Below are 27,620 nucleotides of genomic sequence, written 5' to 3'. Positions count from 1 at the left end.
GCTCTGTTTGCATGGCATATGCATCAAGGAAGGAGAGAGAGAGCCAGATACGGATCATTGGCTACCTGGGTCAGGTCATATGAAAGAGAAATATTTAAATATATACCATACCAAACTAGCTGGATATTGCATTAAGTGCATATGAAGTATTTCACACCCACTGTGCCATCAGTATTCATACGAGCTCTGAAATAATGCAGAGGAACGAAAAAGAAATATTGTTTTTATTATTCCTTGGTTTTTATTGGCATTGCAATTGATATAGTTCATATTTAGAAAAGTTGTATGCTGAAATTAAACATTTAACAAGGCTTCTCAGTAAACCATGAGTATTGGTTACACCCATTTTTCAATTCCATCATCATTCATGCAATTTGGAATTATTTTACCATAGGATCGATTAAAGCTACTGAATGGTTTGGCCATAGCTTTTAAACTTTTATTTCAGCGCTGGTATTTTCTCCTCCTGGAAAATGGGAAAAGTCATCAATAGAAAAGACTTATTTTGAATTGATGCACTCATTCACTTACTGCATTAATCACGCTTTTAGATGCGATGTTTAATCTAATAATAATGTTTGCGTAAAAACCGTGTCTAGCAGCGACACAGATATTGTCCAGGAGAGAGCATGTCATAACCTTACAGAATAACCACGTGTTCAAATACCCCAAATGCAATGCATGTTTTGGTACAGGAGATGGATTGGTGAATTAGTTGACAGAAAACTACTGTTATTAACAATTCGGTACCAAACTATGAATCTGCTCCCTGCCACAGTATATGAACTAAAGTCTGAGCTTGTGAATGTAGTAGTACCAAGTGCTCTTTTGACCCATGTTCCGGTTTTGAAATTCAAAATAGTTTTTACCTGGAGAAGTGAACATTACTGTCTCATGTAAAGGGTCACTAACCTTTTGTCCCCGTCTTTTCTGTATTTTTTTCTGCTTCCCATTTCTGGAGAATGATGGTAGCCATCCTTTCCTCATGTAAAAAAGATGAGCTTGTTCGAATTGTTAAAATTGAGCCACAAACACGATAGGAGGAAAAATGTAGTCCATGTGCTCAGACCAGTAATGTGTACACTGGAACTATAGTAGATTGTACACAAGAAGTATTTTATAGTCCTGTATACCTTTTTTGAGATGTTGTAGCTATGGCCATAAAAGCAAAGAAAACAGCAAGTCTCCTTTTTAATATTACTAACAGTTCTCAATGAGTAACTTTTGGGGGACACAACCCACCTGTGGCGTTTCTTTCCTTGTCTTTGTAAGGAAAGACACTCAAATCGGACGTAATAATCTGTTTATGGGGCGTAAAATGAATTGCCATATAATTCTACAATTTAGTGTAGATATATTGTTCTTTTAATTATGTAATAATGAAAATGGTAATGGTTGTTGTTGGAACTCAGTATGTCGTGAAAGTATTGTGTTGTAACAAGTAGTATGAGTTACTGCAGTCCACTGCAGGTAGTTATGCTCCTATTTTTGGTTGAAATCAAAATATGATGGGAGGATAAAATAATATGCATAGCGAATGAGTGTGAAACAGGGGGACTTGCTTTACTCTGCAAGTGACTGCTATTAGCTTTTAATTCTGAAACAAATTATGCAATTAGCTCTGGCATCAGGATGTAGGCCATGAGAGAGGACGGAGTAACCTTCATTTCATCTGTTCTGCTGCATGGCAAGCGAGAGGGCGACCCATTTAATGAGAGAATTTCTTACCCCGAGTATCTGTAAGTGCCACTTTAGCTTCTCTTTGAGTGCTTTATTTTTCCCATTTATAGTGAGGATTTTCATAACGTGTGTGTGTTTCCTTTTTGAAGAAAAAAAAATCTTGTGTCCTTAAAACAAAGAGGTAATTTGTCTGTTTATATGAGATAATACTGTCTGGGAATTTGCCTTCCCTGCTTGACTGTGAAACCGAAAGGTGTTAATTTCAAGGTGTATATGTGGTAACATGTTGAGCTTTTGCACAATAACACTTCTGACAGTTCACTCTAAGTAGATGAAGAAATAAAATTCATGCATGAAAGGATTAGGTTGGTTCATCACCCCCTTGTGACATACTATACAAAAATGGCATAAACAATGGTACAGATGGCCACACTAATGAGAAATAAGTTTTAAAAAAAAGAAATTATGAAGGGCTATAAGTATTTAGTATTATTCATTGCTTAGATATTTTCTGGGAGAGGCAATGATTGAAGAAACACTCATCTCCATAGAATTTGCTATTTCATGCAAAAAAGTATAATGTATTTATATTTTATAAACCATAAGAATGTTTAGCCATCTGTTCAGAGTTCACTGTCTGAAATATTTTAGCCAATGTACTAAAAACATATCTTGATTTATGACTTTGTGGTTCCATTTAATTTGAATTATTAGTTGGACTCCTACTTAACCATAATATGAATTTGAAATCATTACGTTTATCATTAGGCATGTAATGTTCAGTCCATTGGGAGGTTTGTGCTTTATGGGTGAATTTGTTTGTTTTGTGGCAATCACTGCAGAAAATATCATGAAAATGTATCAATCTGGCTTCTCTGTTTATTAATCCTTGAGCACAGTTGTCTGAGAAACTGTTCATATTGTTTGCAGTTGCCATAGTTACTGTTAAGACGCAGAGGCCACAGCTCAGTGCGAGGAGCGATTACATTGGGACAAATATGTTTTATTGATTTTAGAGGAGCTGTAATTAACTTTAGTGCTTGTCATTTTAAGGATGTATTTTTGCCTCAACACAAATCTAGACTAAGGGAATGTCCTTAAAACCAGGTGATAGTCATTTCACAGATGCATTTACATGTCAGACAGGAACAAATGCTATCTGAGCTGCTGGAATGGATTATATCTAATTTTAGTGTGTGTAAATACAATTGATGTTTTTGCTAGAAGGTTACTCGATGGTGTTGCAGTGCAGTGTGAATATAAAAGTGACTCATAGTATGTAAAAAATTAATGACATTAATAACGATTGTGATGTTATGCTTATTATACTGTTATCGTGGAAATGTTTTTCCATGTCCAACGTAGATGATTATCTAATTGCCATGCAATTTCACACAGTGGAAAGCTCAAAGACTTCTATTATGCACCACTGCTTAATTAGAAAATCTCCTTTCATAGTCATGAAATCCTGTCACAAAACCCTTTTCACCATTCCAACATGTAGTCCTCTCACGCATAATTGTATTACAGACTGCATGACATTGTTCCTGCTTAATTCACAGCCTGCAGACAATGAGCATATGTGCCACTTTGAGAGTTTACACCCAATGATGACTGTGATAGGCAACAGCTCACACTGTCTGTAAAACATTTACTACAACTAAGTGCAGCGCTAACCCGTTAACATTGGGGTCATTGTCATGATTTTTTTTTAAAACATAATCCTCAGAACTGAACAGCCCCATGGGTGATTGGTTAGCTCGTCATCCTCACAGTTCTGAGATCAAGAGTTCAATCTCTGGTGGGTTCAGACCTTCCTGTGGTGTTTGCATGCTCTCCCATGGGTTTTTACCGGGAGCTCTGGTTTCTCCCACATCCCAAGAGCATGCAACGTAGTCTGGTTGATCTAGGTATGAATGTAAGTGTGAATGCTTGTCTGTCAAATTGTGCCTTGCAATTGGCTGGCCGCCAGTTTAGGGTGTTCCCTCCCTGGTTCGCATCGTTGGCTAGGATAGGTCTCAGCAAAACATGTGTGGATAAGTGGTTCATAAGTGGACATTTGCAACTGGCAGGTTGTATTTCTGCTGCTGTATTTGTTTAGGTGGGCTCAAAGAAGATGGACAGACCAAACATAGTTCATTTTTCACTCTTGAGTATTTTGTTTCCTTTTTGATAGGCACTATTTTTCATACCGTATTCATCAATATGAACTCACAATTCCTACTCTTGGTCTGATATCTATTAGTCTTATAATAATCATGCAATCTCCTGTAGGGCTTCTTTATCAGTTACCATATATTTTTTTACTAGCATCACATTAAGTAGCAGATAATGAAACAGCTTTGCATCCCTGCACTTGCTGCATCATAGCAGCCAACACCATCTAGCACAAAGACGCATCTGGCACCTCCACATTTGCCACTTAGCTAAATTACATTACTTCTAGCCTAGTGCCTCTAACAAGCTACTCTGTGTATTTCACTGGGAAAATAGGAAGGTAACATGGCAAGAGACAAAGAGGGAGAGTACCTAATACGGTGTTAACGATTGCTCAGTGAGTTCCTCTGCTTCCTATTACACACACTGTGCACCTTTTAACCTTGTTAGCAGGCCACGACAGCACGCCATCCCAGAATGCTTGTATGCCGATTCGGTGTGGCTCAGGTGGTGGATTCATAGCGATTTTAGGTCTGTAATTAAAACTGAAATTTAATTCTGGTAATCTGGCAGAGGTTAGGGAGGAAGAATAATTAATGAATGTGTGAAAGATGAGGGGAAAGACGCTTGTGGTGGTTGGCTAGCCACATATCAGTGAGAGATACTTCACAGAGGCTGTTCAAACATGACTTAAAAAAGGCTTATCTTTCCGAGGGTTAATGAGGAGCGACTAGCTAAGTCGGCTACAAATGCACAACAGAGGTGTCATCTTCCACTGCAGTGGCACGCTTGTCACAAACACATATGCACATGCACACGATAAGCTCCAGGCATCCTATGATACAATCCTCATTTCCAGTGACATCCTCAAACCATTTAATTACTTTTGCTCTCGATACAACTCGCATGATTCCGTGGACTAAAGATATAATCTTAGTTTTAGACATCTATGTCTTTCTCCATCTTCAATGAAGGCTTACAATTATGATGTAGTATTTCAGGTGGCTGGGCAAGACTCTGTGTGTATTTTATTCCAAAATTATTAGAATGTTTGGCATTCACACTACGGCTTTAAGTCATGCATATCCTGGGCATGCACATGCTGCAGATTTATGTCAATGCCACACAGGTTTTATTGTAAATGCAGCTTGGTGCATGAGGCACGGTATCTAGGTGTCCACCTTGTTTTTCACCTGCAGGGAAGCAAACCTTTCCTCTGTGTTATCAGCGGCACAGGCTGCTGTCGAGATGGCTGGGGGAAGGGACAAATACAGTAGCATATGTTTTCATGAATATGTATGAAAATCATTATTTATTATGTTAAAAATATGGTATTATTTAAAAATTGCAATCATTATCTCATGTAACACTGCAGTAATAAAAAATGTAGCATGTGTTTCTTAGTAATGTGAACACGATATTATTCCCATCAATTATGGCATTACAGTATAGTGGATAATATTTGTATATTGAATGTGGTTATTTGTCCTATTACAGAAAATGTGATTAGGTAACTGAACACTAGTATAAATGGGATTTATTTTTAGTTTGTAATGCCAGAGAAGAATATCTCTTGGACTCTCCACACAAAAAAATAACAAGGTTTTCAGTACTTTTTCACCACTAGCATCAGTGCTCATGTAACAGAGATGGATAGCACCCTGTTTGTAGACCACTAAGTAATCCAACCAATGATAAATTACTACTCTCACTGACACCCAAATTACAATCATTGCCCAAACTTGAGAGGAAAAAATAGGGCTTTTAGCCGTCATCAGTTATGGTGTCGCTCAAGGCCTCTAATAAATAGAAGAGACAAAGGGTTGTTCAGGGATGTGTCACATTGATATCCTTCCCTGCAAATGTTGTGCTTCTGGGAGTTCATTCATGGCTTTTTAACAGCTTGTTGTGATCCATTTTAAATGTAAATATCCCAAAGAATGTTCCCTTTTAAGAGCCTAAATATATTCTGTCGATATGAGAACAGCCTCAGTTAGCCTACATTCTGGTGGCAGTCTATTTGCGGTGCATGTATAACAAATCCCACAACACAAGGGATGGCTTAATGAATTTAATGAGTTTTTCTAATTACAGGAGGAAGTTAGCCCATGTCAAGTAGACTTTTTTTTAAGAATTCACCTCAAAATGTTATCAGCTGTGTATGAGAAATTCAGGAGTGATGCATAACTTCATTTGAAGGGAGCGAAGGCTTACTTTCTTTTTATTTATTTGTATTTTTGGTGATCTGACTGATCCAAAGGCAGGACGCTCTTTTTAGGTATGGAGAATGTGACATATACGCCATAGCATCATTTCTTTACTTGAGAAATGCCAATACTGTACAGTAATTTAAAAAAAATGGGTTTGACATGAAATAAGACAGTTTTGATCGCTACTTGTGTCCACCTTTTTCCTTTAAGTAACTCGTAATTCATCAACTTAATTCATCTTGGGTCTCTGTTTGCCCACTGATTAAAAGGAATGAAATGAAAGTCACCTACATGCAGCTGGCAAGGAGTGGACGGTGGCTCCGATCGCGTCAAATGTTGCCAATAATGTGACATTTTCCAGGCATTCCAAATAGCACAATTATGTGCCTTCCCAACTCTTCAGCAGTGAGGAACGTCAGATTACTTTGTCATTATAACACATCAGAAGTGTCGACTGTATTCACTGTCATCTGTTAACTGATATTCTTTAATGGCGCACTGTAGCGGTAATTAATTAAGAAAACACCCAATTTATTTGATCTGGAAGTCAATCCTTCCTCCAAAGGTATAAATCATTTCTGTTGCTGCAGCTCAAATTAATTTACGTGCTGCATCTCCTCACATCCTTTGAGGATTTAATTATCTTAGTAAACAGGCTCTGGGTGTATTGAATATACAGTGTGATATTCTATCACAATCATGTGGAAGCTAAAACCGTGATGGGTCTCGTTGTTTCATTATGACGGTCTCATTTCAGCATCACTTGGCACCAGCACTACAAGAAAAGAAGTAAGCGCAATATCATGTTTAATAAAGGGATCATATCAAATATTCCAATGGAATTACTAAAGCACAATAGGATAGCTTGAATTTCACCCCCTCTCATTTAAATTAACACATATTAATCTTGGCACGTGGTACATAGAAGATTCACAGTAGTCGCAGAAACTCAGACTTTTCTATCAGAAAACACGCATAAAGATAGAATGGCGGCTTAAGAGAAAGTTGTCAATGTTAAAACAAGTTTCCTTTTCACTTTGAACTAATATTCAGTATGCCACTTATACATCCCCAATAAAACCGTCATGGAAGATAATTGAAACGTGATCGCAAATACGAAACTTCATTGTCAGTTCTTTATTTTGACAATGTTGGTGTAACGTGCATGCTAACAGACGGACAAAGAGATATATTCTCGTTTTGCACAGAAACAGCATGAGTCGCTAGGGATTTTCGCACAAACCGGACCCCTGAAGGGAAGGGGCCGGCGTAAATCAGCTGGTGTCAGAGCTCCAGCCACCCACAGCCTCTTATCGCTGCATGCAGGTGGACACACTCACAGATTGATTGGTAGATAGTCGGTTTGACAGGCAGGGCGCCACGCAGCCAGGTAGAGAAGCTGCTTCCAGGCACATGTGACAAGGATGGAGGCAATCTGCTGGAGGCAAAGACATAGTTTGACCAGGCACCAGGCACTAGGCAACAGACACTCATTGGGATGAAATTTCAACGTGCATTGTAAATTGTATTGTTTTATAGACAGTAAGTCAAAACATTCTCAATGCTGATTCTCCAAATGTGATGGCCTACTATGCGATAGATAGATTTCAGTTGTGGAGTTTGATAAGACCAATCTCAGAAGTTAGGCCTGTATCGACCAATCGGGTTGTTGTTTTTTCCAACTCTAGACGTTTTGAAGGGTGTCTCAAAAGAACGTATTTTAACCAGAGTGCAATCTGTTGAGTGGTGGACATGTGATTGTTGAGTCTTTACACTAGGAAAGAGATAAGGAAAAGGGTTGTATTAAAAGGGTTGGACAGGATCATATGGATCAAAATGTGTTCATAAGTATCATATTCTCTCACCATATCTGAACAACTCTGGTGGTTGTGTTTATATTACATACCAGTGCTTAGGGAACCATACCAATATTACTCTATGAACCTTTTTCTGAGAGGGACAGAAAATCCCTAGTTCCATAGGGAAGGGATATTTCCAAGAGTATATTAGGTGGAAACTCAAACAGAAATGGAAGGATGATTTGTGTTGAGCCAAACGGAAAAAATATATGTTGGGAAAGTGTTCTATCTTGCATTTAAAAGCCGGTCCTCTACAATTGTCTGATAGTCAGTGCAGCTTGTTTTCAAAATCAAATACTATAAAATTATGTGCCAACAATTAAAATACTCTTACAATGATAAGATATGCAATTACTTCCACTACAACTGTGTAACATTTTGTTGAGATAATTGCAATTACTAAAACGGGAGATGAAGACAAAAATTAGGTATTTTTGTTTGAGATTCCATTTCTCATGCGAAACAGTTTTCACTTTAATTATAATATTTGTAATTACAATGATCAAATGTTGATGATAATGATAAACTGTAATGATTTTTAATGGTAAGCAAACTCAAATTTGATAGGTCTTTACCACACTAATGAGCTTTCTCTTTATAGCCACACAATAAAAAGCAAGATAATCTGCATGTTCAATTTAGTGGTTCTTCATTTTATGGAATTGGATTTCTCTTAGTTGCTTAATTATATGTTCCGATTCCCTTGGGTCACTGGATTCAATTTGAAATTATAATACAGACTTGCAATGATTGAAATATATTAAATAGGTATGCAAGCACAAACAATCAAACTGAACAAAAATGTGCAAAAATGATTTACAATCATATAAAAATTGCACAATAATCCACTACATAGCTCCAATGTGACTCATTCTTCCTAGTATCAAATTTGTGTTAACACTGACTATATTTAAAAGCTACAATGGCACCCAGAAGAAGTGTTTTGGCTACTGCTGTTTCTAGTAAAATTCACAGGCATGCAAACACACCCTGTAGACAGTAGGACTATAGGCAAGGACAGTGTGTACCCCTCTTTTGAATCCAACGGATCTAAGCAGACAGAGGTGTGTATTAGTGTCAGAGAGCATTTAGGGTGTTCTCGATTATACATAGCCATGTTGTGTACCACTGCCAAGCTTGGTTTGTTGTTACCCATCAGAGTCTATTAGAGCAGTACTAAGAGGATGTTTCATTCCATGGACTTGCCTGTTTTGGGTCATGCATCATGAGCAAAACCCATTGCTTACGCAGACAGTAGATGCCATATCAGCTTGCTTGATCTACGTTGTGGAATTCTCCAAAAAATCTTAGTCTAATGATTAACAACACTGTTACTGTATTCATCCACCATTATTTGCAGCAGTTTTGTCCTTATTAGTTATTTCCCAAGAAGACTTCTTGATCTGATACCTAACATTCTTGTATTTTGAGAGGTTGTTTTTGGCTTCTCTGTTAATATTCGTCTTCAATTTGTCATGAGTTGTCGTCCAGCGGGTTCCAGCTATTTTAAGCATACCAACATTTGCACTCCCAATTATATTGAGTGTTCTTTTTAACATTCAGACATCCACATTCCCTTGCACAACGATGTGGGGACCATATGTGAATAATTTACCTTCTTTAGCTGCAAAGGTGGAAATTAGAAGTACTAACACCAGTTTTCCCGCTTGAAGTCAGGTGTGCCGAGTACTTCAAAATCAAAGGAAATGAATGTTGTACAAATGAGGCCTCCAGTTGGCCTATTCAACTTGCACATGTCTATAACAACCTCTCCCTGAATCATGAATGAAAACCTATATTTTATTGAGGCACTACTGTGGTTAGAAAGTAGCACTAGCTCAGAGAAAGTCTGTGGGAGATCAGAGGATTGCATTAATGGGACAATTTTAACATTTTTAAATATAACTCCCCTTATGTGGTGCATAATAATAACAAGTTAGTTAAACCCATGTGCCATGTTTTCTTGAAATAGTACAAAAATATCCAAATTACATTAATTTTACAAAAGATAAAACATTTATGTGACTTGTATAAGGCAGCAGTATTGAAATAACATTTTTTTTTTAATGTAACTACTATATATTGGTAGTTTAAAGTTTGAAATCCTTAGTAAAGCTTTCCTCTTGCGTTACAACCATCGACCATTTGCCTGGGAGCCAATTTAGGACATTTTTACACGTCAGTCTACATTCCTTTTATAAGAGGAGATATGTACAATGCAGAGAAATGACTTTACAAAAAGGACTCGTGAAGGAAGTGGCAAGAGAATTAAAGATTTAAAGCGTACTAGACATTTGAGAACAGCCAGTATTAAAGCTGTCATATTGCACACAACACACCTTCACCTTTGTGACACCTACTTAGAGAAATACAGCAAAACCCTTTTATGACATCTGAAGGCACCCATTTTACCTTTTTATTATTTAAGCTTTTTTCAGAAAATAGTGACAATGTGAAAAAAAACTCGACACTCAATAATTCTTTCCTTTCTGTCTTTCGCTCTGTGCTTATTATTCATGGCATGTGAATGCATTCTTATTTTTACAGCATTTGCACGCTCCTTGAATGCCACATGCAATTTAAGAGGGAAGTCCGTTACCCCGGAATGACTTTTGAACTTTACCATGCTCTGTATAGTTTATCAGAGCTAATGTAGACTTTAATGAATATAAAAACTATTTAATTCAAGGTTATTTATTTTCAAGTATCGGACAATTTTCGGACTTTTCAAAATCTCGGTATTAAATTGAAATGAATAGTTGTTTTATGCATGTATAATTTCTATTCATCATTTTTTTTTACTTGTGTATTCCTCAAAAAATTGGCCAATGTAGTTTCTTAGAGCGAGCTTGGGAATTTTCTGGGCCAAAGCAAGACTTATTTGCTTTTACCTTTTCAATTTAAATAAACCTTAGAGTTAATCGTCTGAGATGTGGAGTGCTCTGAAGTCTCTTTGCAGCTACTATTACCATAGCGACATCCTTTCCTGAATTATTAATTTGCTCTTAAGTAGTCTAGGAAAGTGCTTGTCAACAGATAAGTGTTTTGGGTTTTTTTTTTTTTTTTTTTACCTGAAGAAAAATAGATCTTTGTACAAGTGCAGTCATTAACATTTCACTGAAAAGCTCCATGTTTCAGCCTCACATATAGAATTCTGTTTTCTATTGTACAATAGATATACTGTACTTTGGATGATGCCACCCCAATAATTATCTTGTAAAGTAGCACACAAATCAGCCCTTTAAAATAGTGAATATTTTCAACAAATAAAATAGTGCAAAAAAAGGTTTGTGGATGTGACCGTTAACAGTGTTAATGATGAATATAAAGACCATATTTTACCCTAAACTATTTCACACAACTGAGCATAGAAAAGAATACAGTTGAAAGTGATCGTTTTTCATGTGTAATTAGGAATAGATTAGCTACAAATTAATAGCAAAGAATTTATGATCTAGTAGTTGTGTAATAAGGAGCTTTGATGTTGTAGCATTGTGAATGTGTAGGTTTGGCTCTACTTACATCTCGTTAGGTTGTATTCTTTTGGGTTTGTAGGAGTCAGTTTTTAACATTTTCTATTGCTCTGAACACATTTTGCAGATTTACCTCATGTTGGCGGGAGTGACTGCTTATATTATACCATTGTCGACAACAAAAATTGAAAAAACGAGATTCTGTCATTCCAACTTCTCACTATGTGAAATGTTGACATTACATGAAATTATCCCTGACATTTTTATTCGCCAGTGGTCATATACTGTCATTGCACTTTGTGTGCAGCCTTCATTTCCACTAAATGTACATTTCAGTGAGTGGAAAAACATAAGATATACTGTCTTCTCTTTTCCCCAACAAAATCCCTGCCTCCCTTTGCCTTCACTCTAACAATTAGATGGCTTATGTCAGTGAATCCCTTGTGGCCAAGCAGCCAGGCTGTCAGAAACTTATGACTAGCCATGTTGTTCAAACATCGTGCCGCAACCAAAGCCTGGCAGGATGACAGATAGTCCCGTCAATGTATAGTGACAAACAAATTAGTGCGAAGATGCTTCTCGCTACCTTCCAGATGTGTTGGGTTCTGCGATATGGAACAGCCGGTGAAAAGTGGCCACGTACCATCTGTGCTTTGTCTAAATCATCAACGCGGCATTTTGCATGGAACAAAAAAAGTGGGAACAACCCGGCAAATTAGATGCATCAGAAAATTAAATATATACCCAATAAAAACCCGAGGATTTAAAAGGAAAATTGTATTTAGGGGAAGAAAAGTTTCTCTTTCAAGTGTTCTCTGTAGAATTGAATAATGAGAAGTCTAAATTCTGTAATATAGACAGTAGATTATTTCTTACTTCTGTTCCCAATTGTAGAGAATTGTTTCTGTTCTTTGTGAGGCTAATTACAAAACTAATGATTGGTGATTCCAGAAAGGCACAGCCGCAGTGGTGATTTCTTGACAAGCAACATGACAAGGCACTAATATTGAAATTAAATTATATTGGAATTGGTTCCTTTTACGCAAGATCACAAATCTCTTAAACACAAGCAATGTTTTTGCTTGCTGAGATACTGGACGAAAAATATCAGAACTACATTGTCATTACAACAGTGTTAGAAATATGACAAAATGCCTGTTATCAGGTGAGGGCTGTCAAACTTGGTCCAGGTTTGAGTCATCTGCGTCCGATTGCCAGTAATTGAGTCATTCTCATGGATGGTGGCGTTATGTTAATAATGTATTTTGTTAAACAGGAAAGGGAATATGCATTACAACTGCCACTTATCAGAGACAAATTACGATTTGATTTTCATTGCATCTTTGCTGCCAAAATGACTGAGGCAAACATTTCTCCATTCAGCCATACTGCATTTTAGCTAATGTGATATCTAAGATTGCAGGTTTTCTCATTTTTAACCTGTATGTACCTCCACTTTTCCCCCCACAACAAGTTTTTGGTATTATAATGCTCTATACTTAAGATCTTGCTATTCTGGTGCTAAAAGCTTTTGCAGTCACATTTTTCAAAGGAAGCATACTTTTACTCCACGACCCCAGATGCACAACATAAAAGAAACATGGTGTGAAAAATTCATATTGTACTGCTATTTCAAATAGCATACTTCTAGACTGCACATGTAACATTAAAAGGCTTTTGTTGTCCAATATTCTTAAACTTTCGTCTTCCCTGAAGTCAAGCATGCCACTCCAAGGAATTCTATGACCGGGAAGGCAAAAAATAGATAAACTTTTATTCAGTGCCACATTCCAAAGAACCTAATTCTCAAAACCTTGTTGAAAACGATCATTTGAAGCACTTTGTAATGTAGTTAAACACAATTGATGTTTTTATTTTTTATTTTTAGGCTACAGTCACATAATTAAAAAAAAGTGTTATCATTGCTTAAAAAAATGGATGTCTGTGGCGATGGGGTAAAAACAATGTCAAGAAACGACACTCAATAGCATATTTTTCAAAAGATTTGGATTAGTCACATGACAAAATCGGAATTTATCTGCAGGGGGAAAACAAATCAGACACCTATTTAGTGGTTTATTGACTGTCAATAGGAGCTTTGCAGGGAAATAAAGAGAGTGGCAGTAAAGAAAGAGAGCGAGGGGTCCAGTCAATGATTTTCCCCTAGCGCCTGTTTCAATAGCGTCTGCCTTCACTCATCTGACCCATTCGTGATGCTAAGGTATTGGGAAATCTGTTCGGGCTCATTTCCCTCATCTCACAAATGACACAGGGAGAGCAAGGACTTACTCATATTGTGAATGGACACATTTTTGTCAGTACCTCGAGCCTGTGGCCAAGTGCCGAGATTTTCCACCGCTTCTCCAACTTTGGTGGAAACAAATGAGCATCGTCTCGTCTGTCTGTGTCACGGTATGCGGCGAGGGTTTGGACGCAGTGAGCTGAGACTTTATTGGCATGCATTGTCTCCTTCATTCATTCCGCTGATGAATGAAAAGAAATGGATGAGAGATACTGTGAAGGGCACACAAGGTAATAGTGTCCACAACAGGCGTGACGTGTTTGATGAATATAACACAGGAAGGCTTTGAACGATCACTTTTTGACCTTTGTCAATTTTTTGGTCGCCATCAGGATCTTTCTTAACTTGTGGGGGACCAATCAGAGGGTAAATAAATATTGACAAACAACTGCTCTACATCGATGGACATTTGTAGTCTTCATTTATCCTGACTTGCAGCTTTTTGGAATGTGGAGTGGAAAACCAAGTACCTGGAAAAGCATCAGTGGTACAGACAACCAATAGTACCATTATTATATTGTGAATTATGGTCTATTGTCTATTTAAATTGATGAGGTTGAAAATATACTGTGCTTCAATGGGAAAATCAATCACTCGTTACGCTGTTAACCACTAAAAGAAACTGCCTATGCTGTTGTACACAGCCTACTCATAAATCAGACCCTGTGCTTGTGCCAGCACTTCATAAAGCTATGAAATGACGATCAGTGGTGGCATTTCAGAAATGACCTCTAAACCACACAGCTTTCCTTTCTAGGCTTTAGTTGATTCAGCAGCATCTGTAAATAGCAAATAGAATATTTTCTGCTCTTTCCTAGGACATTTTAATTAACTATGGGACTTGCAGGGCTTTCTCCAACTGTCAGTATTGAAGTGTTAAAAATTCTCAAAAATGCGTCATTCCTGAAGACAAGCTTTGTATTAAGGGGTTATTCACTCTAAGATAGATCCTTGAGTTATGTTGTCTAGCTAAAGCATTTTGTTGGTTCAATTGTCTTTATTTTGTGCAAAAGCTTATGGTAATAGGTTGGGTTTATTTTAAACAATTTTAGAACTGACATTCATAAGGTCTAATACTAGCGCTGGTTATGTATTTCTCGCCATCTGTTTTCCTACAGACATATCATCACATTCATATTCTTTAGAGCAAAAGCCAGAGTTAATAGCATAGTCATACCATCCAACGCAAGCCCAATAAACACATTTGATTGCTTATTACCAGTCAATATTTTACTCTTTAATTTGTCTACTAAGATCCATTGATAAAAAAAGCCACCCTGATAACCCTAAGAAACCATTAAGTCCCATTTTAAAATACTCTGAATAATGTTGGCCCTGCGAGTCATTTGGTGCCAAATTACAGCCTGTGTTTGGCTTTTGGCCATAATTAGGTCAGAATGCAAATGGCTCTATTGTCACATCGGACCAAAGCGCCCAGCACAATTGCTATCTCTGTGTTTAAAGCGTATCTGTATGTGTCAGTGAGTCATTTAGCCTCTTAAGTGCTGTTGAGCTGCGATCATAGCAAGAGAGCACCGAGGGCCAATTTTCTTCATGAACCTTAAGCTTTTATCAAACCATGTTCATTGCACTTTAAATGTTGCATGAAGCGTAGAGCATTTACTGGGTAGGTGATACTGTTTCTGCCCCACAACTGAGGGCTTAAATAAAGGTCTGAGACTGCATCTACCTTTGGTTTACCTCTGACCCTCTTACTTATCGTCATTTCTCCCGCAAAACCTCCTTATCCCTTCCTCTCCTTGAAATTCCGTTTATTGATGATTAGCTGCCGTTTCAAGCACAGAGGGATTGTAATTAAGGAGCCAGGCTGGCCTGTCAATTCGGCTCAGCATTGCATGAAGAGCACCAGACTAAGTGTTTGCTCTAATAGGGCTTCAAACTGCAAACAACACGCATACCTGGACAACAGGAGGTCCCTTGGGGGTAACTGGAGAGAGCAGCTGCCAGCAAGTTAGCTGTAATTTCAAAAGAATTTTATCCCCAGAAGTGAAGGGTCTTAGTTGGTTTGGAAAAAAAATACCTCAGGTGGATAATCACAGAAGCTCTGTTTCTGCGTTTGGTCCAGTGCTTATGCAGGCTTTTAATCGATTATACTATCAAAACCTTGAATGTGTTGCCTTGCTCATGTTGACCGTGCATGTCCTTTGTCTCCCCTCCAGAGAAAGTCAGTATGCTGTCAGCATTGATCACTCCCTTCAAGTACATCAGCCCTGGGACCAGCAGCACAGAGGACGAGGACAGTTTAAGTAAGATAATGTCTCCTTTTTCCTATTCTCTAACTCTGTGACTGTAGGATTTGCCAGACGGTCTCATTTTAGGCCAAATCAACTGATCCAAAAGTGGTCATGACATATTACTGGATTTCAAGCAGTCAATTAAGCTAAATGTGCAGTGTCCTCTTAAAAAAAAGAGTCTCACAGCAATAACATGCTCACATTTTTTATGAGTAAAACTATTGATAGTCCAAAAGAGCTCCCTGAGCTATAGTCAATGAGACCAAATCAATTGATGAAAATAATGAAAAGCAAGATTAATATGAATAATCATGATCCACATTCAGTCTTTTACAACTTAATTTTTATCCAATTTATAGCTCTGTGGGTCAAGATGATTTTACATGCTGGATTAAAATTGTGATTCAGGTTGAAAATAAAAATATGCATTTTCACAATAATAAAACAACAAGAAACAAAAATGTCAATGGCCAACCATCAACTAATCATAACCCCCCATTAAATTTTTTTCAGGGAGCTCTGAACATTTTTATAAATTTCTCATTAGAAATGCAATGCACCGCCACTTTGTAACTAGATTTGAGTGTATCGCAGCTGTTCAGCCTCTACTCTTTGGGAGGATGATACTGTGAAATAAAGCAAGCTATAAACCGTTCTCTCATCCATTCTGAATGCGCCTACCACTGGTGGAATCCCCAACCCCGTTACAAATAGGATTTTTGCTTTGCATTGGCCACGGGGACCAGTTTCTCACTTACAACAAGGATTTCCAACCAATTTACAGACAGATTACAGAATGATTTGGCAGATAGTGCCCCCCATTTTACTGGATTTTTTGTTAAGCACTATCACCAAGGCCTATGGTATGAGATTGCCTTAATATTGTTTCATTAAATATCAAGGTGTTCAATCAGCCGGGGGAAATTTCCTCCATTCATTTTGTTCAGCAGAGATTAAGTACATTCTTCCCCTTCAGGTACGAGCAGTGCAGAGGTGAAAGAAAACCGCAACATTGATAATTTGGAGGATCGCTCCTTAGCGTCTGCTGAGTGTCAATCAACCTTCTGTGCTGAATCTGCAAGAAGTGGAAATTCTGGTCTGAAGCGAAAACGCCCACTGGAAGAAGACAACAACAGTTACATGGGCCAACTACGTCTGATCTGTAAGAAACTGTCCTGGTCAGAGGCACCAAAGAATGCTTTGGTTCAGCTCAATGAGCTAAAACCAGGCCTGCAGTATCAGATGGTTTCGCAAACTGGTCCTGTCCACGCTCCTGTTTTCTCAATTGCTGTCGAGGTTAATGGATTAACCTTTGAAGGAACGGGACCCACAAAGAAGAAAGCTAAGATGCGGGCGGCAGAGTTGGCTCTTAAATCCTTTATTCAGTTCCCCAATGCTCCTCAGGCCCACCTAGCCATGGGAAACATCTCAAACCCATCAGCCGACTTCACCTCAGACCAAGCTGACTTCCCTGACACTCTTTTCAAAGAGTTTGAATCTTCTCCATGCTCTGATGGCCTCACCCTTTGCAACTCAGAAGCAGAAAGTCAACTATTATCAAGTGAGCTGCTGAGACATGGGCGCTTGCTTCGCCATACTTTGGACCTGATGGTACAGGCTCAACAGCGGTTAGGGGGCATTGTTCCAGAAACAAATGTGCCCAAAGGTCCTGTGGTGCTGCTCAATGAGCTCCGTCCCGGCTTGCGCTACGCCTGTCTTTCCGAACGAGCCAAGGGAAGACGACTGCGAAGCTTTGTTATGGCGGTGCGTGTGGATGGACGGATTTTTGAGGGCTGTGGTCGCAGCAAGAAAATGGCTAAGATTCATGCAGCACAGTGTGCTCTCGAGGCTCTCTTCAATATCAGGACAGCACCTGATGGGAGGACACGCCTCAAAGCCAGCAGAAAGATATGTCCTCATTTGCCCCAGGTGAGTGCAGAATTGGTTTGAGCTAAATTTCTTTACCACACACTCAAAACTACAATGTTATGTAATATTCAAAATAGCAGTCTTGGAACTCAAAGCCAAACACAATGAGAAATATTAAAAAGACAAAGTAGATTGTTATCTAAATTTTCAACACAGGAATCAGATTTTAAGTAGGTTTTTGCGACAGCGAGTATGAATTGAATCTTTTGCTTGAAGCTTATCTGAAAGCATGGAAAAATTAGTAAACAAACACTGAGCCCATGCCATGGTCATTTAACCAAATACCCAAATTGCAATCAGAGTCAGGAAAGTAGTTTTTAAAGAACTTGAGGAAATTGGAAATCAACTGTGAGATTGCCTAGCACCTGTTAATGCTTTTCCAAACTTCATTTCAGCCACTGAAATCGATTTACGGAAACTATCCCAATTACATTGTTAGACTGATATATTGTGTTGTTTGTTTGTATTGTGTATGTAAATATGTGTGTATATATGTATATATATACACACATGTATGTATGTATATTTTTTATAGTCTTTTTATAGGGATTTTATTGTCACAATTGTATCAGGCACATGTTGGGTAGTATTAACATCCATTTTCATCCTTGAAGAAATAAACCGGCAAGTGTCCTTCCCTAGAGCATGGCATCAACCTAGCAATTCTGCACGTTTGCCTGGGAGAAACTTTTCCTGTTTCCCCTCTGCCACGGTGTCTAAAGCGATTTTAAGAGGATTTGGCGCACCAGTTTAGTTCCACAGAGCACTCTTTTGTGGATATTTCTTGCAAGTCAGACGCGCAGTCTGCTTGACTCACTAGTACGTAGATCATTTCAAATGCTAAAGGAGGAAAGTTGAACAATTTAGGAATATGATGTGTTTGAGATTCGGCTGCAATTAACCATAATTACTCAAATACTCTATTTTTGCCAGGCAATTGTGCAAAACTCTGATTGCATAGGAAATCATCGGCTGCACTTTGGTTAAGATGTAGGTGTACTTTTATGTAGTTGGATGTGAACAGTTTGTAGAATGCACTATTGTGCTAAGCTATTTGTGGTTTTGGTGAGCAATTTTTTTTTTAGTCATCTTAATGTTGCTCAGCTGGAATCTGAATTTCCAGGGGTGAATTTCAAATGTCAACATTGAAACAACAATAGTTGAGGAATAAGGATAGAAATGTCTCCTAGTAAGAGATTTTCTTTCCTAAAAGATGTTGTCCACGTTTTAAAGGTTATTCATTGGTGAGATTAGGTTGCTGTGTTGTCTTTTCAGTTTTAGAATTAGTTATTGTGATGTGTTCTTTCCATGTACCTGTTGAATGTCCGTGCACTGTTTTCTAATATGGACATAGTGTCAAAAAAAACACATTTTGTGACCAAGACGCCACTGAAAATTGATCAGGAGTAAGATCAACAATGTGATTGTCAGAGGGAAGGGCCCACTTGTTTCACTGAGTACATCGACATTTTGAAAAAAGAACCAGAAGTCACAAAAAGATGTCCTTGCAGATTTCATGAGAACACTTTGTGAATGTTGTCATTCAATTCTTTGTTGTTGTGCAAAAAGTACTGAAAAGTAAAACTGCCAAATCTCAACATATTAAGTTTACATATAAGTACTTTTTGGTTCACCCTGACATTTCAGCCAAGAGCAAAAGATTATATACTATATATACTACTTACTTTTTATGAGTTGCTTAAAACGTAAAAGCATACATTATCAAATTAACTTGTTTGCCCATGCACTGCTTTGCTAAACCTGCCGGAGCATATTTTCAGTAAAGCAGCACAGAGAAGGATTATATCCTTCGCCAAGTATTAACCTCTACCAACCTCTTTTTGAAATCAAGGTCCAATTTGCCTTTAAAAATACCTCCTTCTCTTACAATGAGAAAGCGTACAACTAATCCTGGAAGCTATTTCGTCAAGTGGAATGATTAGCCTTCTGTCCAGGCCGTGATTGGCCATTTAATTTCCCATGTCTGTCACAACGCGACGCTGTGTTGCCATGTCGGCTGAGTTTGAAACGAGTGCCGCACCAGGAGTAAGAGAGTAGGTGCAGGTCCTCGTGAAAGGACAGCACAGAGGTTAGTGGTCAGGCTGCTGCACTCTGCCACCTAGGATTAAGGTTCATTTGATTAGGGAAATGTGCTCTGCAGCATCCCTGAATGACAATTAAGGTTAATGAAGGAGAAAGTGAGAAAAGAATGCAGGAAAAAAAGACTAGTGGGTCCAAGCCTGCAGTATTTTCACTTTTATGTAAGCAAAATGTTATACCGAATACTTTTATTGGCGGTGATATCGTCAAAGATAAAATGTGACAAAGTGATTTGATTCACTTAGCTCTTGGGCAGCAGAGCAGGCTACAAAATGGTCAAGTGGAGTCATTTCTCTCCCTCTAGCACAACAAATTAAATATGATTTGAGACATGTGAAGGTGACCCCTGTCAACGGGCGAGTCTTCAGCAGATTGCTTTCTTTGTCTAATCTCTCCCACTTCTAATCTGTCTCACTATAAACAGCTGTGACAGGCTGATCATTAATTAATATTGCAGCAACAAATTTGAGACAGTGATCGAGCCAAGACGCCAGTCTTCCCAAAAAAAAAATTAATTAATAAACACCCAAATCTCAGATGGAGAAGGTGTGAACGACACATGCGGGAAGACTTCATTACCAGCGTAGGTAGCGTTGCAACCACAGCATGTGGACAGCGATGGCAGCAGATCAACACTGTTTGACAGCAGCCATGGTACACTATCCCCCCCAGGATCAGTTATGATTAACACCCTCGTGTTGTGGTGCAAATAGCCTGACAAACTATTTAGAGATGTCCATTTTCCACTCTCAGCTAGGATAAAGTCCAAATGCATATGTTATTACTATGTGGTGATGTAAAGGGTTTTTATTGCTGGTTTGCAGTCACATTTCCTCCCTCAAAAAGATAATGAACTTCCACTTGCGACTCATGCTGTAAGAGCTGCAAAAGCAGAGGCGGTCCTGACAAATATGGTGCCTAGGGCGTACAACCCTTTCGCCTCCAAATCTAAATTTAGATTGAACTAAACAGCGGCTTTTCTGGCCTTTTGCGATGCATGGGCAACAACACCATGAGAAATTTGTTAGAGTAAGAAAACTGAATGCAGTGAGACTTTACTGGCGCAAGGTGGCAGGCAATTCCCCCACTGCTTATGCCAATAATTTGAAAAAACTTCTCGATAAATTGTTTCATACCCACTTAAAACCAAATGTCTAAATCCAGCCTTAAAAAGTTTGTTTTAATCACTTCGCTTGTTGAAAAATGACCTTATTGGTATTATATTTCTTAGTGAAAAGCGCAGCTGAATACTGTAAACAGAAAAACGGTAATTCCACGGAGCAACTGCACTCTTGGCTGTTAAAACAATTAAATGAAAAACTTTGTTCCCTAGAAGTTTCACTGAGTGTGTCACGTTATAACATGCTATTTTTAGGCGTGTGACAGAGAATTCATTCAGCTTCCCACTCCAAGGTACCACAAACCAAAAGATCGTAAAAACAAAGCATGTGTTCATCTGCGTTAAAGAAAATAGGGCCATTAAAATTATGTTAAATAGGTTCATTAAAGTTAATTAGTCATGAACGCATGAAGTTAACAGCCCTAATCAAAGCTAATTTTTTGTCTCTGACCTCTATAATTAGAAAGGGGACTAATAATGTGGTGTGAACAGTATATCTATAAAATTTCATATAACTGTTTCTTACGCAGTTTGCCAAATGTGAAATCATCATTCGTTTTAGACTGTTTGTTGGCCTTTCCACACATCACTACACTTGTTTTTAAAAGGGACAAATTAGTATAGTAGTGGAAATTTGTGTCTAAATAGAAAGGTTAGCATCATCCTCAAATTGCAAGAAGTATGGAAAAGTAGGTATGTTCAATGTAATGTACTAGCCTACAGTTTTCAAAGGAAACCCTTTAATAAGAGAGAATCTAAATGATTGGTCAGGTCAGTTGTATATGATGAGAAACACCCCTTTGATGGGTTCCAAAGACCCTTCGCTCACCCTAAGATGTGCCATACTAAATCTTCATTGTCTGAGAATGCTCTCCATTCCTTCTTTTCCGCCTGTCTCTGTATGCTGGAGCATGGCAAGAGTCAATTCTCAGGAACCCCCCTCACTCCATTAAAAGCATAACCAAGTTGATTACAATTTCACAGGCGCTCAGGTGGCAAATGATGACTGATAAATCATGACTATTGGGCCTGTGTGGCTGCTATGTTTATCTCAAGTAGTCAGGCAGGGGAGAGGTCTGGCCTATTAATGATTTTCCATCCTACAGCCATGGACCTTCCTCTTACACACTGCATCATGTTTGCCAAATCACATTGTTGGTGACAGCAATAAACTAATATACTATACAGTATGGGGACTGATGCCGTATTGTTTCAAAATGCAAGTATTCATATTTGAGCCAAATAGCATCACCACTTTTGCCAATTTGCCACAGCTTGAGTTCATCATAGCCTACTTTAATTTAAGTAACCACGTGGGAATGTTGCGCGGAATCATGTTTAATATAAGGAGAATATTACTAAAAGGGTGCAATTGGCTGGTAACCAGATCAGGGAATACCTTAAATGGCTGAATATAATTGAAAAGCATTCATTCATATTTCTTTTTTTATTCCAATGTCATAATATGTTTGAATTAATTGGAATTTTATGACTTTTATGCTGTTCAATCAGCAAGAAAATCATAGTAGGAAAAATAGATATTGTTTAAATGCCTGTCACATCAGGGAATACATTACTGAATTTGATGACAAAAATATTCTATTATTTAATTAGTATTTAAAAAAACAAATAGTAAGACGCTAAATATGATTTCCATATTCAAGCATCAACCATTCCCCTTGAAAAATTGCCATACTTTACAATGTCTGCATTGTTGCTGACATGACAAAAAAAGAAATACATTATGCCTTTAAAATGAGTACATTATGTTTTTTTCCTCAGGAAAAGAAATACACCAACCATGCATAACCCAAAACATCTGTTACCGCTGTCCTGCTTTGCAAAACTAGATTTAGCCTCACTAGGGATGATGAAATGGTAGACTGGGGAATACAGTGTACAGAATGTAAGAATACAAGTATGTAGGTGTGTTGCTGAGGTGGGGGTAAAATCCGGGTTGGCATGGAGTTGATGAGGGCCAAGCTATGGGAGGGAGGCAGGGGTGAGGATGGATGGACTGCGGTGAAGGGGGAGAAAAAAAAGAGGGAAACCTCTGCGGAACAAAAGACCTTCAGGATTAATTAGGCGTCAGATTGATTTCAGGGCACTGTATGGAGGCTGTGGGGTATAGTGAGAGATATGGAAAGGCAGCAGAGAGAAAGTTTAGCATTCTGGGAAGGCCTTGTGTCCCTCAGTCCTCATATTTCAGGCTGCTTGCTCGTGAGTATACAACAGATAGGTAGTTAGTTACCTGTGCAGTGGCTAGAACTTATGCCGAATAGATGGTGCATCTCATTTTACATCTCTGTAGTTTTAGATGAGCCTCTTGAGTATTAAGAGTGACACATATGTGCTCTTAAAATGAGTATTATTTACTAAATGTGAAAGGAATACAATTGCAGCCATTTTATTCATGCAGAATTTTGCAGATGTTAATTCCAAATATGAGGCCAAAGATATCTAAAATTGAACTAGTTGACTCTCTTGTTTAATAATGACAAAGGCTACTATCACTGTAAACACCGCTTTCATTCAAAGCATTTCTTTGGGAGCTACTTCACACAAAATAAATTAATTTAATGTTCTAAGACAAGATCAAATGCAAGAGGCATTTGTTTTGATTGCCTTTTACTGTTTTGTATTGCAACAATATTACAGAAATACTGCAAGGCAACAATGTTTTAGAGGAAAGTTCTTTCACAATGGGAATATTGACAATCCTCCAACATGTTGTTGCCGTCTCAACAGGTTGAGAATACAAAAGTATCTTTTGGATGACACCTCGGTTTCATTCATATTGAATGCACTTTTGTATGTGCATGCAGATCTGTCTACAGAATACTGCTGTGGAAATGTGGAATTAAATACCATGTTACTTTTACATTTTTGCCTAAGATTGTTGTCGTATAAACATGGCCATAGAGTCCCATTTTAATCAAACATCAACATTATCCTTCACGATAAAGCAAGTGGCATGTAGTCATCCTGTTATATATAGTTAAGAAACAAACTGTGTTCTATGTACATTGAGACTTTTTTGCTTTGCCTCGGCTCTTATCTCCTGTCTTCTACTTTTTCGGTTGCCTGTTACTGCTGTCTTTGTTGTTATTGTCACACAAGATCATGTTTCTTTGATGAGACGTCTTCCCCTCTAGTATAGGAAGTGCTGAACTCCGCATGCAGATGACAGTGTTGCCAAGAAAGAGTTGTACAAATGACACTTATGATAGGTTGACAAAAAGACGTATGCCAACAGAGTAAGGGCATTTATTACAATCAATCTAGCAAGCTGCCGATTGAACTGAGACACAAAAGATTTTGGTAAATGTTAAAAGTGCAGGGGCAATTTTTTTCCCCCCTTCATTCAAATGGCATTCGACCTTATTTCAAATATTAGTCCTTAAGCTGTGAAGTGTATAAAACATTGTGTGGCGCCATTTCTGAGTTGGATTTGACAATGGGAATGATCACCTTTGACGGAGAATGTTTTTTAGAAGGCTTATTCATCAGCAAAGAAAAGAGCAAGGCTAGTTTCTGTAAAGGCCAGCTATAAACTTGTAGCTTTTATCAGCAGGATAAACATATCTTTGTTGTTAGGGAGTGGGGGGGATCTTACATCTCCCAAATGTCAGCTCAACAGCACTGCTTTGAGTTTGACAATCTGTATTTAGTTTTTCCTGGGGGTTCAAAGGTTGTGGTGTTGGGTCTTAAATCTCTGTGGAATCAAACTGGTGAACATGTGTTTGAAATGGTTCTAAAATGTATGGTCGGAGATTGGGAACCTTGTCAAGTCAGAACAAAATCAGACACAATTGTGTTTGATTGGATTAGATTTTTGGCCATATTGAGAAGACACAAAGTGGATAGGTTGATAGAAAAATTGACTGGCCACAGTGAATTAAAATAAAAAAACTTAATATTGTATAGTATTTGCACTTGAAGATATGAAATACAAGTTTCCAGACTGAACATCTCTGTGGGGAGATGAACTATATTATTGGACTGATAAAAGTTAGAAGACACACCATGCCATTGATCTTCGTCTTTTATTAAAAAAAAAGAAAAAACTGCAACCTGGTTATAACAGCCGGAAGGTCTGTCTTTTTTAACCACACTTCCCAAGCAATACTTTTCTGTATATTTATCATTCTATATCCTATATATGGACAACACGTATCATTTCCATTGTGGATTTGGTTTAAGATAAAGCATGAAGAAAAATATATGAATGAAACTTTGCAATACAATGCAAAAAAAAAATGAAAACAGAGTCTAGGAAAAGCACCGTACTGAAGGTTGTGCTCTCCCTCCCCGATGAATCACATCATAAATGTGTTAGTGCAAAATATCTGTTATATAATACACATTAATTAAGTTGTTAGAAGAGGTTTCAGTCTACTAGTGGATGGTAAACTGGGTGGAATTTCCTCAGTGACCCTTTTATTTCTCATCACCTCGACCCGGCTTCTGTTCTCCGTGCCTGCCTGTTTTACTTCTCATTTTCTTTCCTCTTTTCTCCCCCTGAGGATAGGGTCATGTTATCTTTTCAGGGGAATTCTTTTTCTTCTGGCCTTTGCTGCATAATGTATGAAGCCTCTGGTGTGTATTTTATACTGTCTGACATTATTAAGTCTTTCAGTCATATCATTACTTTCATCTTCCCCATGGTGCTTAGTCAAAGGAATTTATGTTTAAATCAACCATTTTTCATCACATTGTTTATTGTGCCAAGATACTTAACCAAAGCAGAATCCTATTAAAACGCTTTCAAATATTATCTTTAATAGAAAATCCAATTTTAGAATCTTACAAATGTCATTTTTAATAATAATCCTGGCTTTTACTCATATTGCATCTAGTATGTCTAAAATGGAATTAAAACATGTGATGGAAAATGCATTCATTAGTTAACATGATTGTTGAGGTAGATTTAGTCTATGGACATTTATATGATATGTTATATCTCAAGTTTTATGTTTTATTTTTTGCCTATTTGGATAAGTTTCTTGATTTAGCACAATGTCTAATTTGCTCTACTTGTAGCTGTCATGTTTAATTATTATAAAACCATGCATTTAGCTATGCAGTCTAATTTGCTGTGCGTGTACAGACAAATCAGATTAGGTTCATCATCACAATGATGCCTATTCGTTTTGAGTTGGGTTTTTTTTTCCCTCATGCCTGATCTGAAAGATTTGCCTTTTAAAACATGGCAAACAAGCATCAGTAAGAGCTTAGTTAAATGTGCTTTGTAGATATTCTGTCATCTGTTTGAGTGAACCCTCTTGGGTTGATGAACCTGGCAAAGGTTTATGTAGAAGCTTACCAAATACACTGCTACTGATAGGCTGGGATCTGATAGTGACTCTTTGTTGTGTTTGGCTCTACTTGTTGGATGTTTTGATTGCACCACTAGAATTTTGATTGATAATGATTTCCACAGTTAGTCATGCATAACATTTGTTTTGTAGGGTCATGAGTCACTGACTGTAGTCTGTTTTTGGCTTTTGTTTTGGGGATTGAATTTCCCAAATTAATGTTTGGGTACAAGCTTAAAAGCTGTACAGGCTTGGAGCAGATGTATCTAGTCGAGCGACATATGAAGATAGTTGGTAAAGTTGGATTTTGTGTGTCTGTGTGCGTATGTATGTGTCTTTGGCTAGGTTTTTATTAAAAAGGCTGGTTTTTGATTTTTTCTTGCGAAAGCTTGTCTGTTTCTGCAAGTCTTTTGCCCTGACAATAAGAAAAGTTCACATTATTATGGATTGAATACTTCCTTTTGGAAAAAAAGTGACCTGTGACAGAAGATACACTATTGATGATTGGATATATGAAGTAACTGTGTATCGTATCCAGATTTTGGCCATTCCTGACTAAGTATGATTAATGGCAGACTTTCTTGTTTTATAAATTGATCCTATGAGACTATTATTTGGTCTATGGTGTACTAAGAGTCAATTTAGTGGGTGGGGTGCTACAATCACAAAGTGGGTGCACCAGAGTGCAATTTATTGGATGCATTGGTCTCCTGAGTCAACCACTCATCCTGGAAGGTCCGTTTTTTATGTTTGAGCTAATGCAAAAGCCTTGCAGGACATCATGATCAGAGATGGAATTAAATATTTGCATGTGTTTGGTGTTTAGATTATCAGAACAGAACACACCGCACAGTGCAAGCAAAACTTTTAAATGCTTAGACGTGATCATATTTGTGGGCTGACTGTAACTGATCTTTTGATATTTTTTTTAAAATCATTTAAATGTACCAGAGCAAAATGTCATGTGCAATTGCACTTTAGTGAGTTCATCGTGCCTTGAGGCTCAAGGTTTGAATGTATTGACCTGTGGATGGAAGAAATAACGATCCCATACTATATTTAAAGCCTTCATTGAAAAGTCAAGACCTTGGTTTGCGGATGGAGGTATCGTTCTTGTAGTTGCTCATCCTTGATTTTGATCCTTATCTCATATACCGGGCTTTATGTCCTGTTTCCACCCTTTTAAAGCTAATGAGGAATCTCTGTTTGAGCTACAC

At 37.9% G+C, this 27,620-nt stretch overlaps 1 protein-coding gene across 2 annotated transcripts in view; it reads left to right on the top strand.

The window, feature by feature from the left end:
• adarb2 (adenosine deaminase RNA specific B2 (inactive)) overlaps positions 1-27,620 on the top strand; it is a 135,429-nt gene that overhangs the window by 83,928 nt on the left and 23,881 nt on the right. For both annotated transcript variants that reach the window (XM_077735895.1, XM_077735896.1), the window contains 2 exons: positions 15,862-15,948; positions 16,913-17,865. In XM_077735895.1, coding sequence (XP_077592021.1) covers positions 15,862-15,948; positions 16,913-17,865 — 1,040 coding nt within the window. The remainder of the gene's footprint in view (positions 1-15,861; positions 15,949-16,912; positions 17,866-27,620) is intronic.

The sequence above is a fragment of the Stigmatopora nigra genome, chromosome 16 (genome assembly GCF_051989575.1).
Source record: "Stigmatopora nigra isolate UIUO_SnigA chromosome 16, RoL_Snig_1.1, whole genome shotgun sequence".
In the NCBI taxonomy this organism is placed as follows: Eukaryota; Metazoa; Chordata; class Actinopteri; order Syngnathiformes; family Syngnathidae; genus Stigmatopora; species Stigmatopora nigra.
This window is presented reverse-complemented; position numbering and strand designations above follow the sequence as displayed.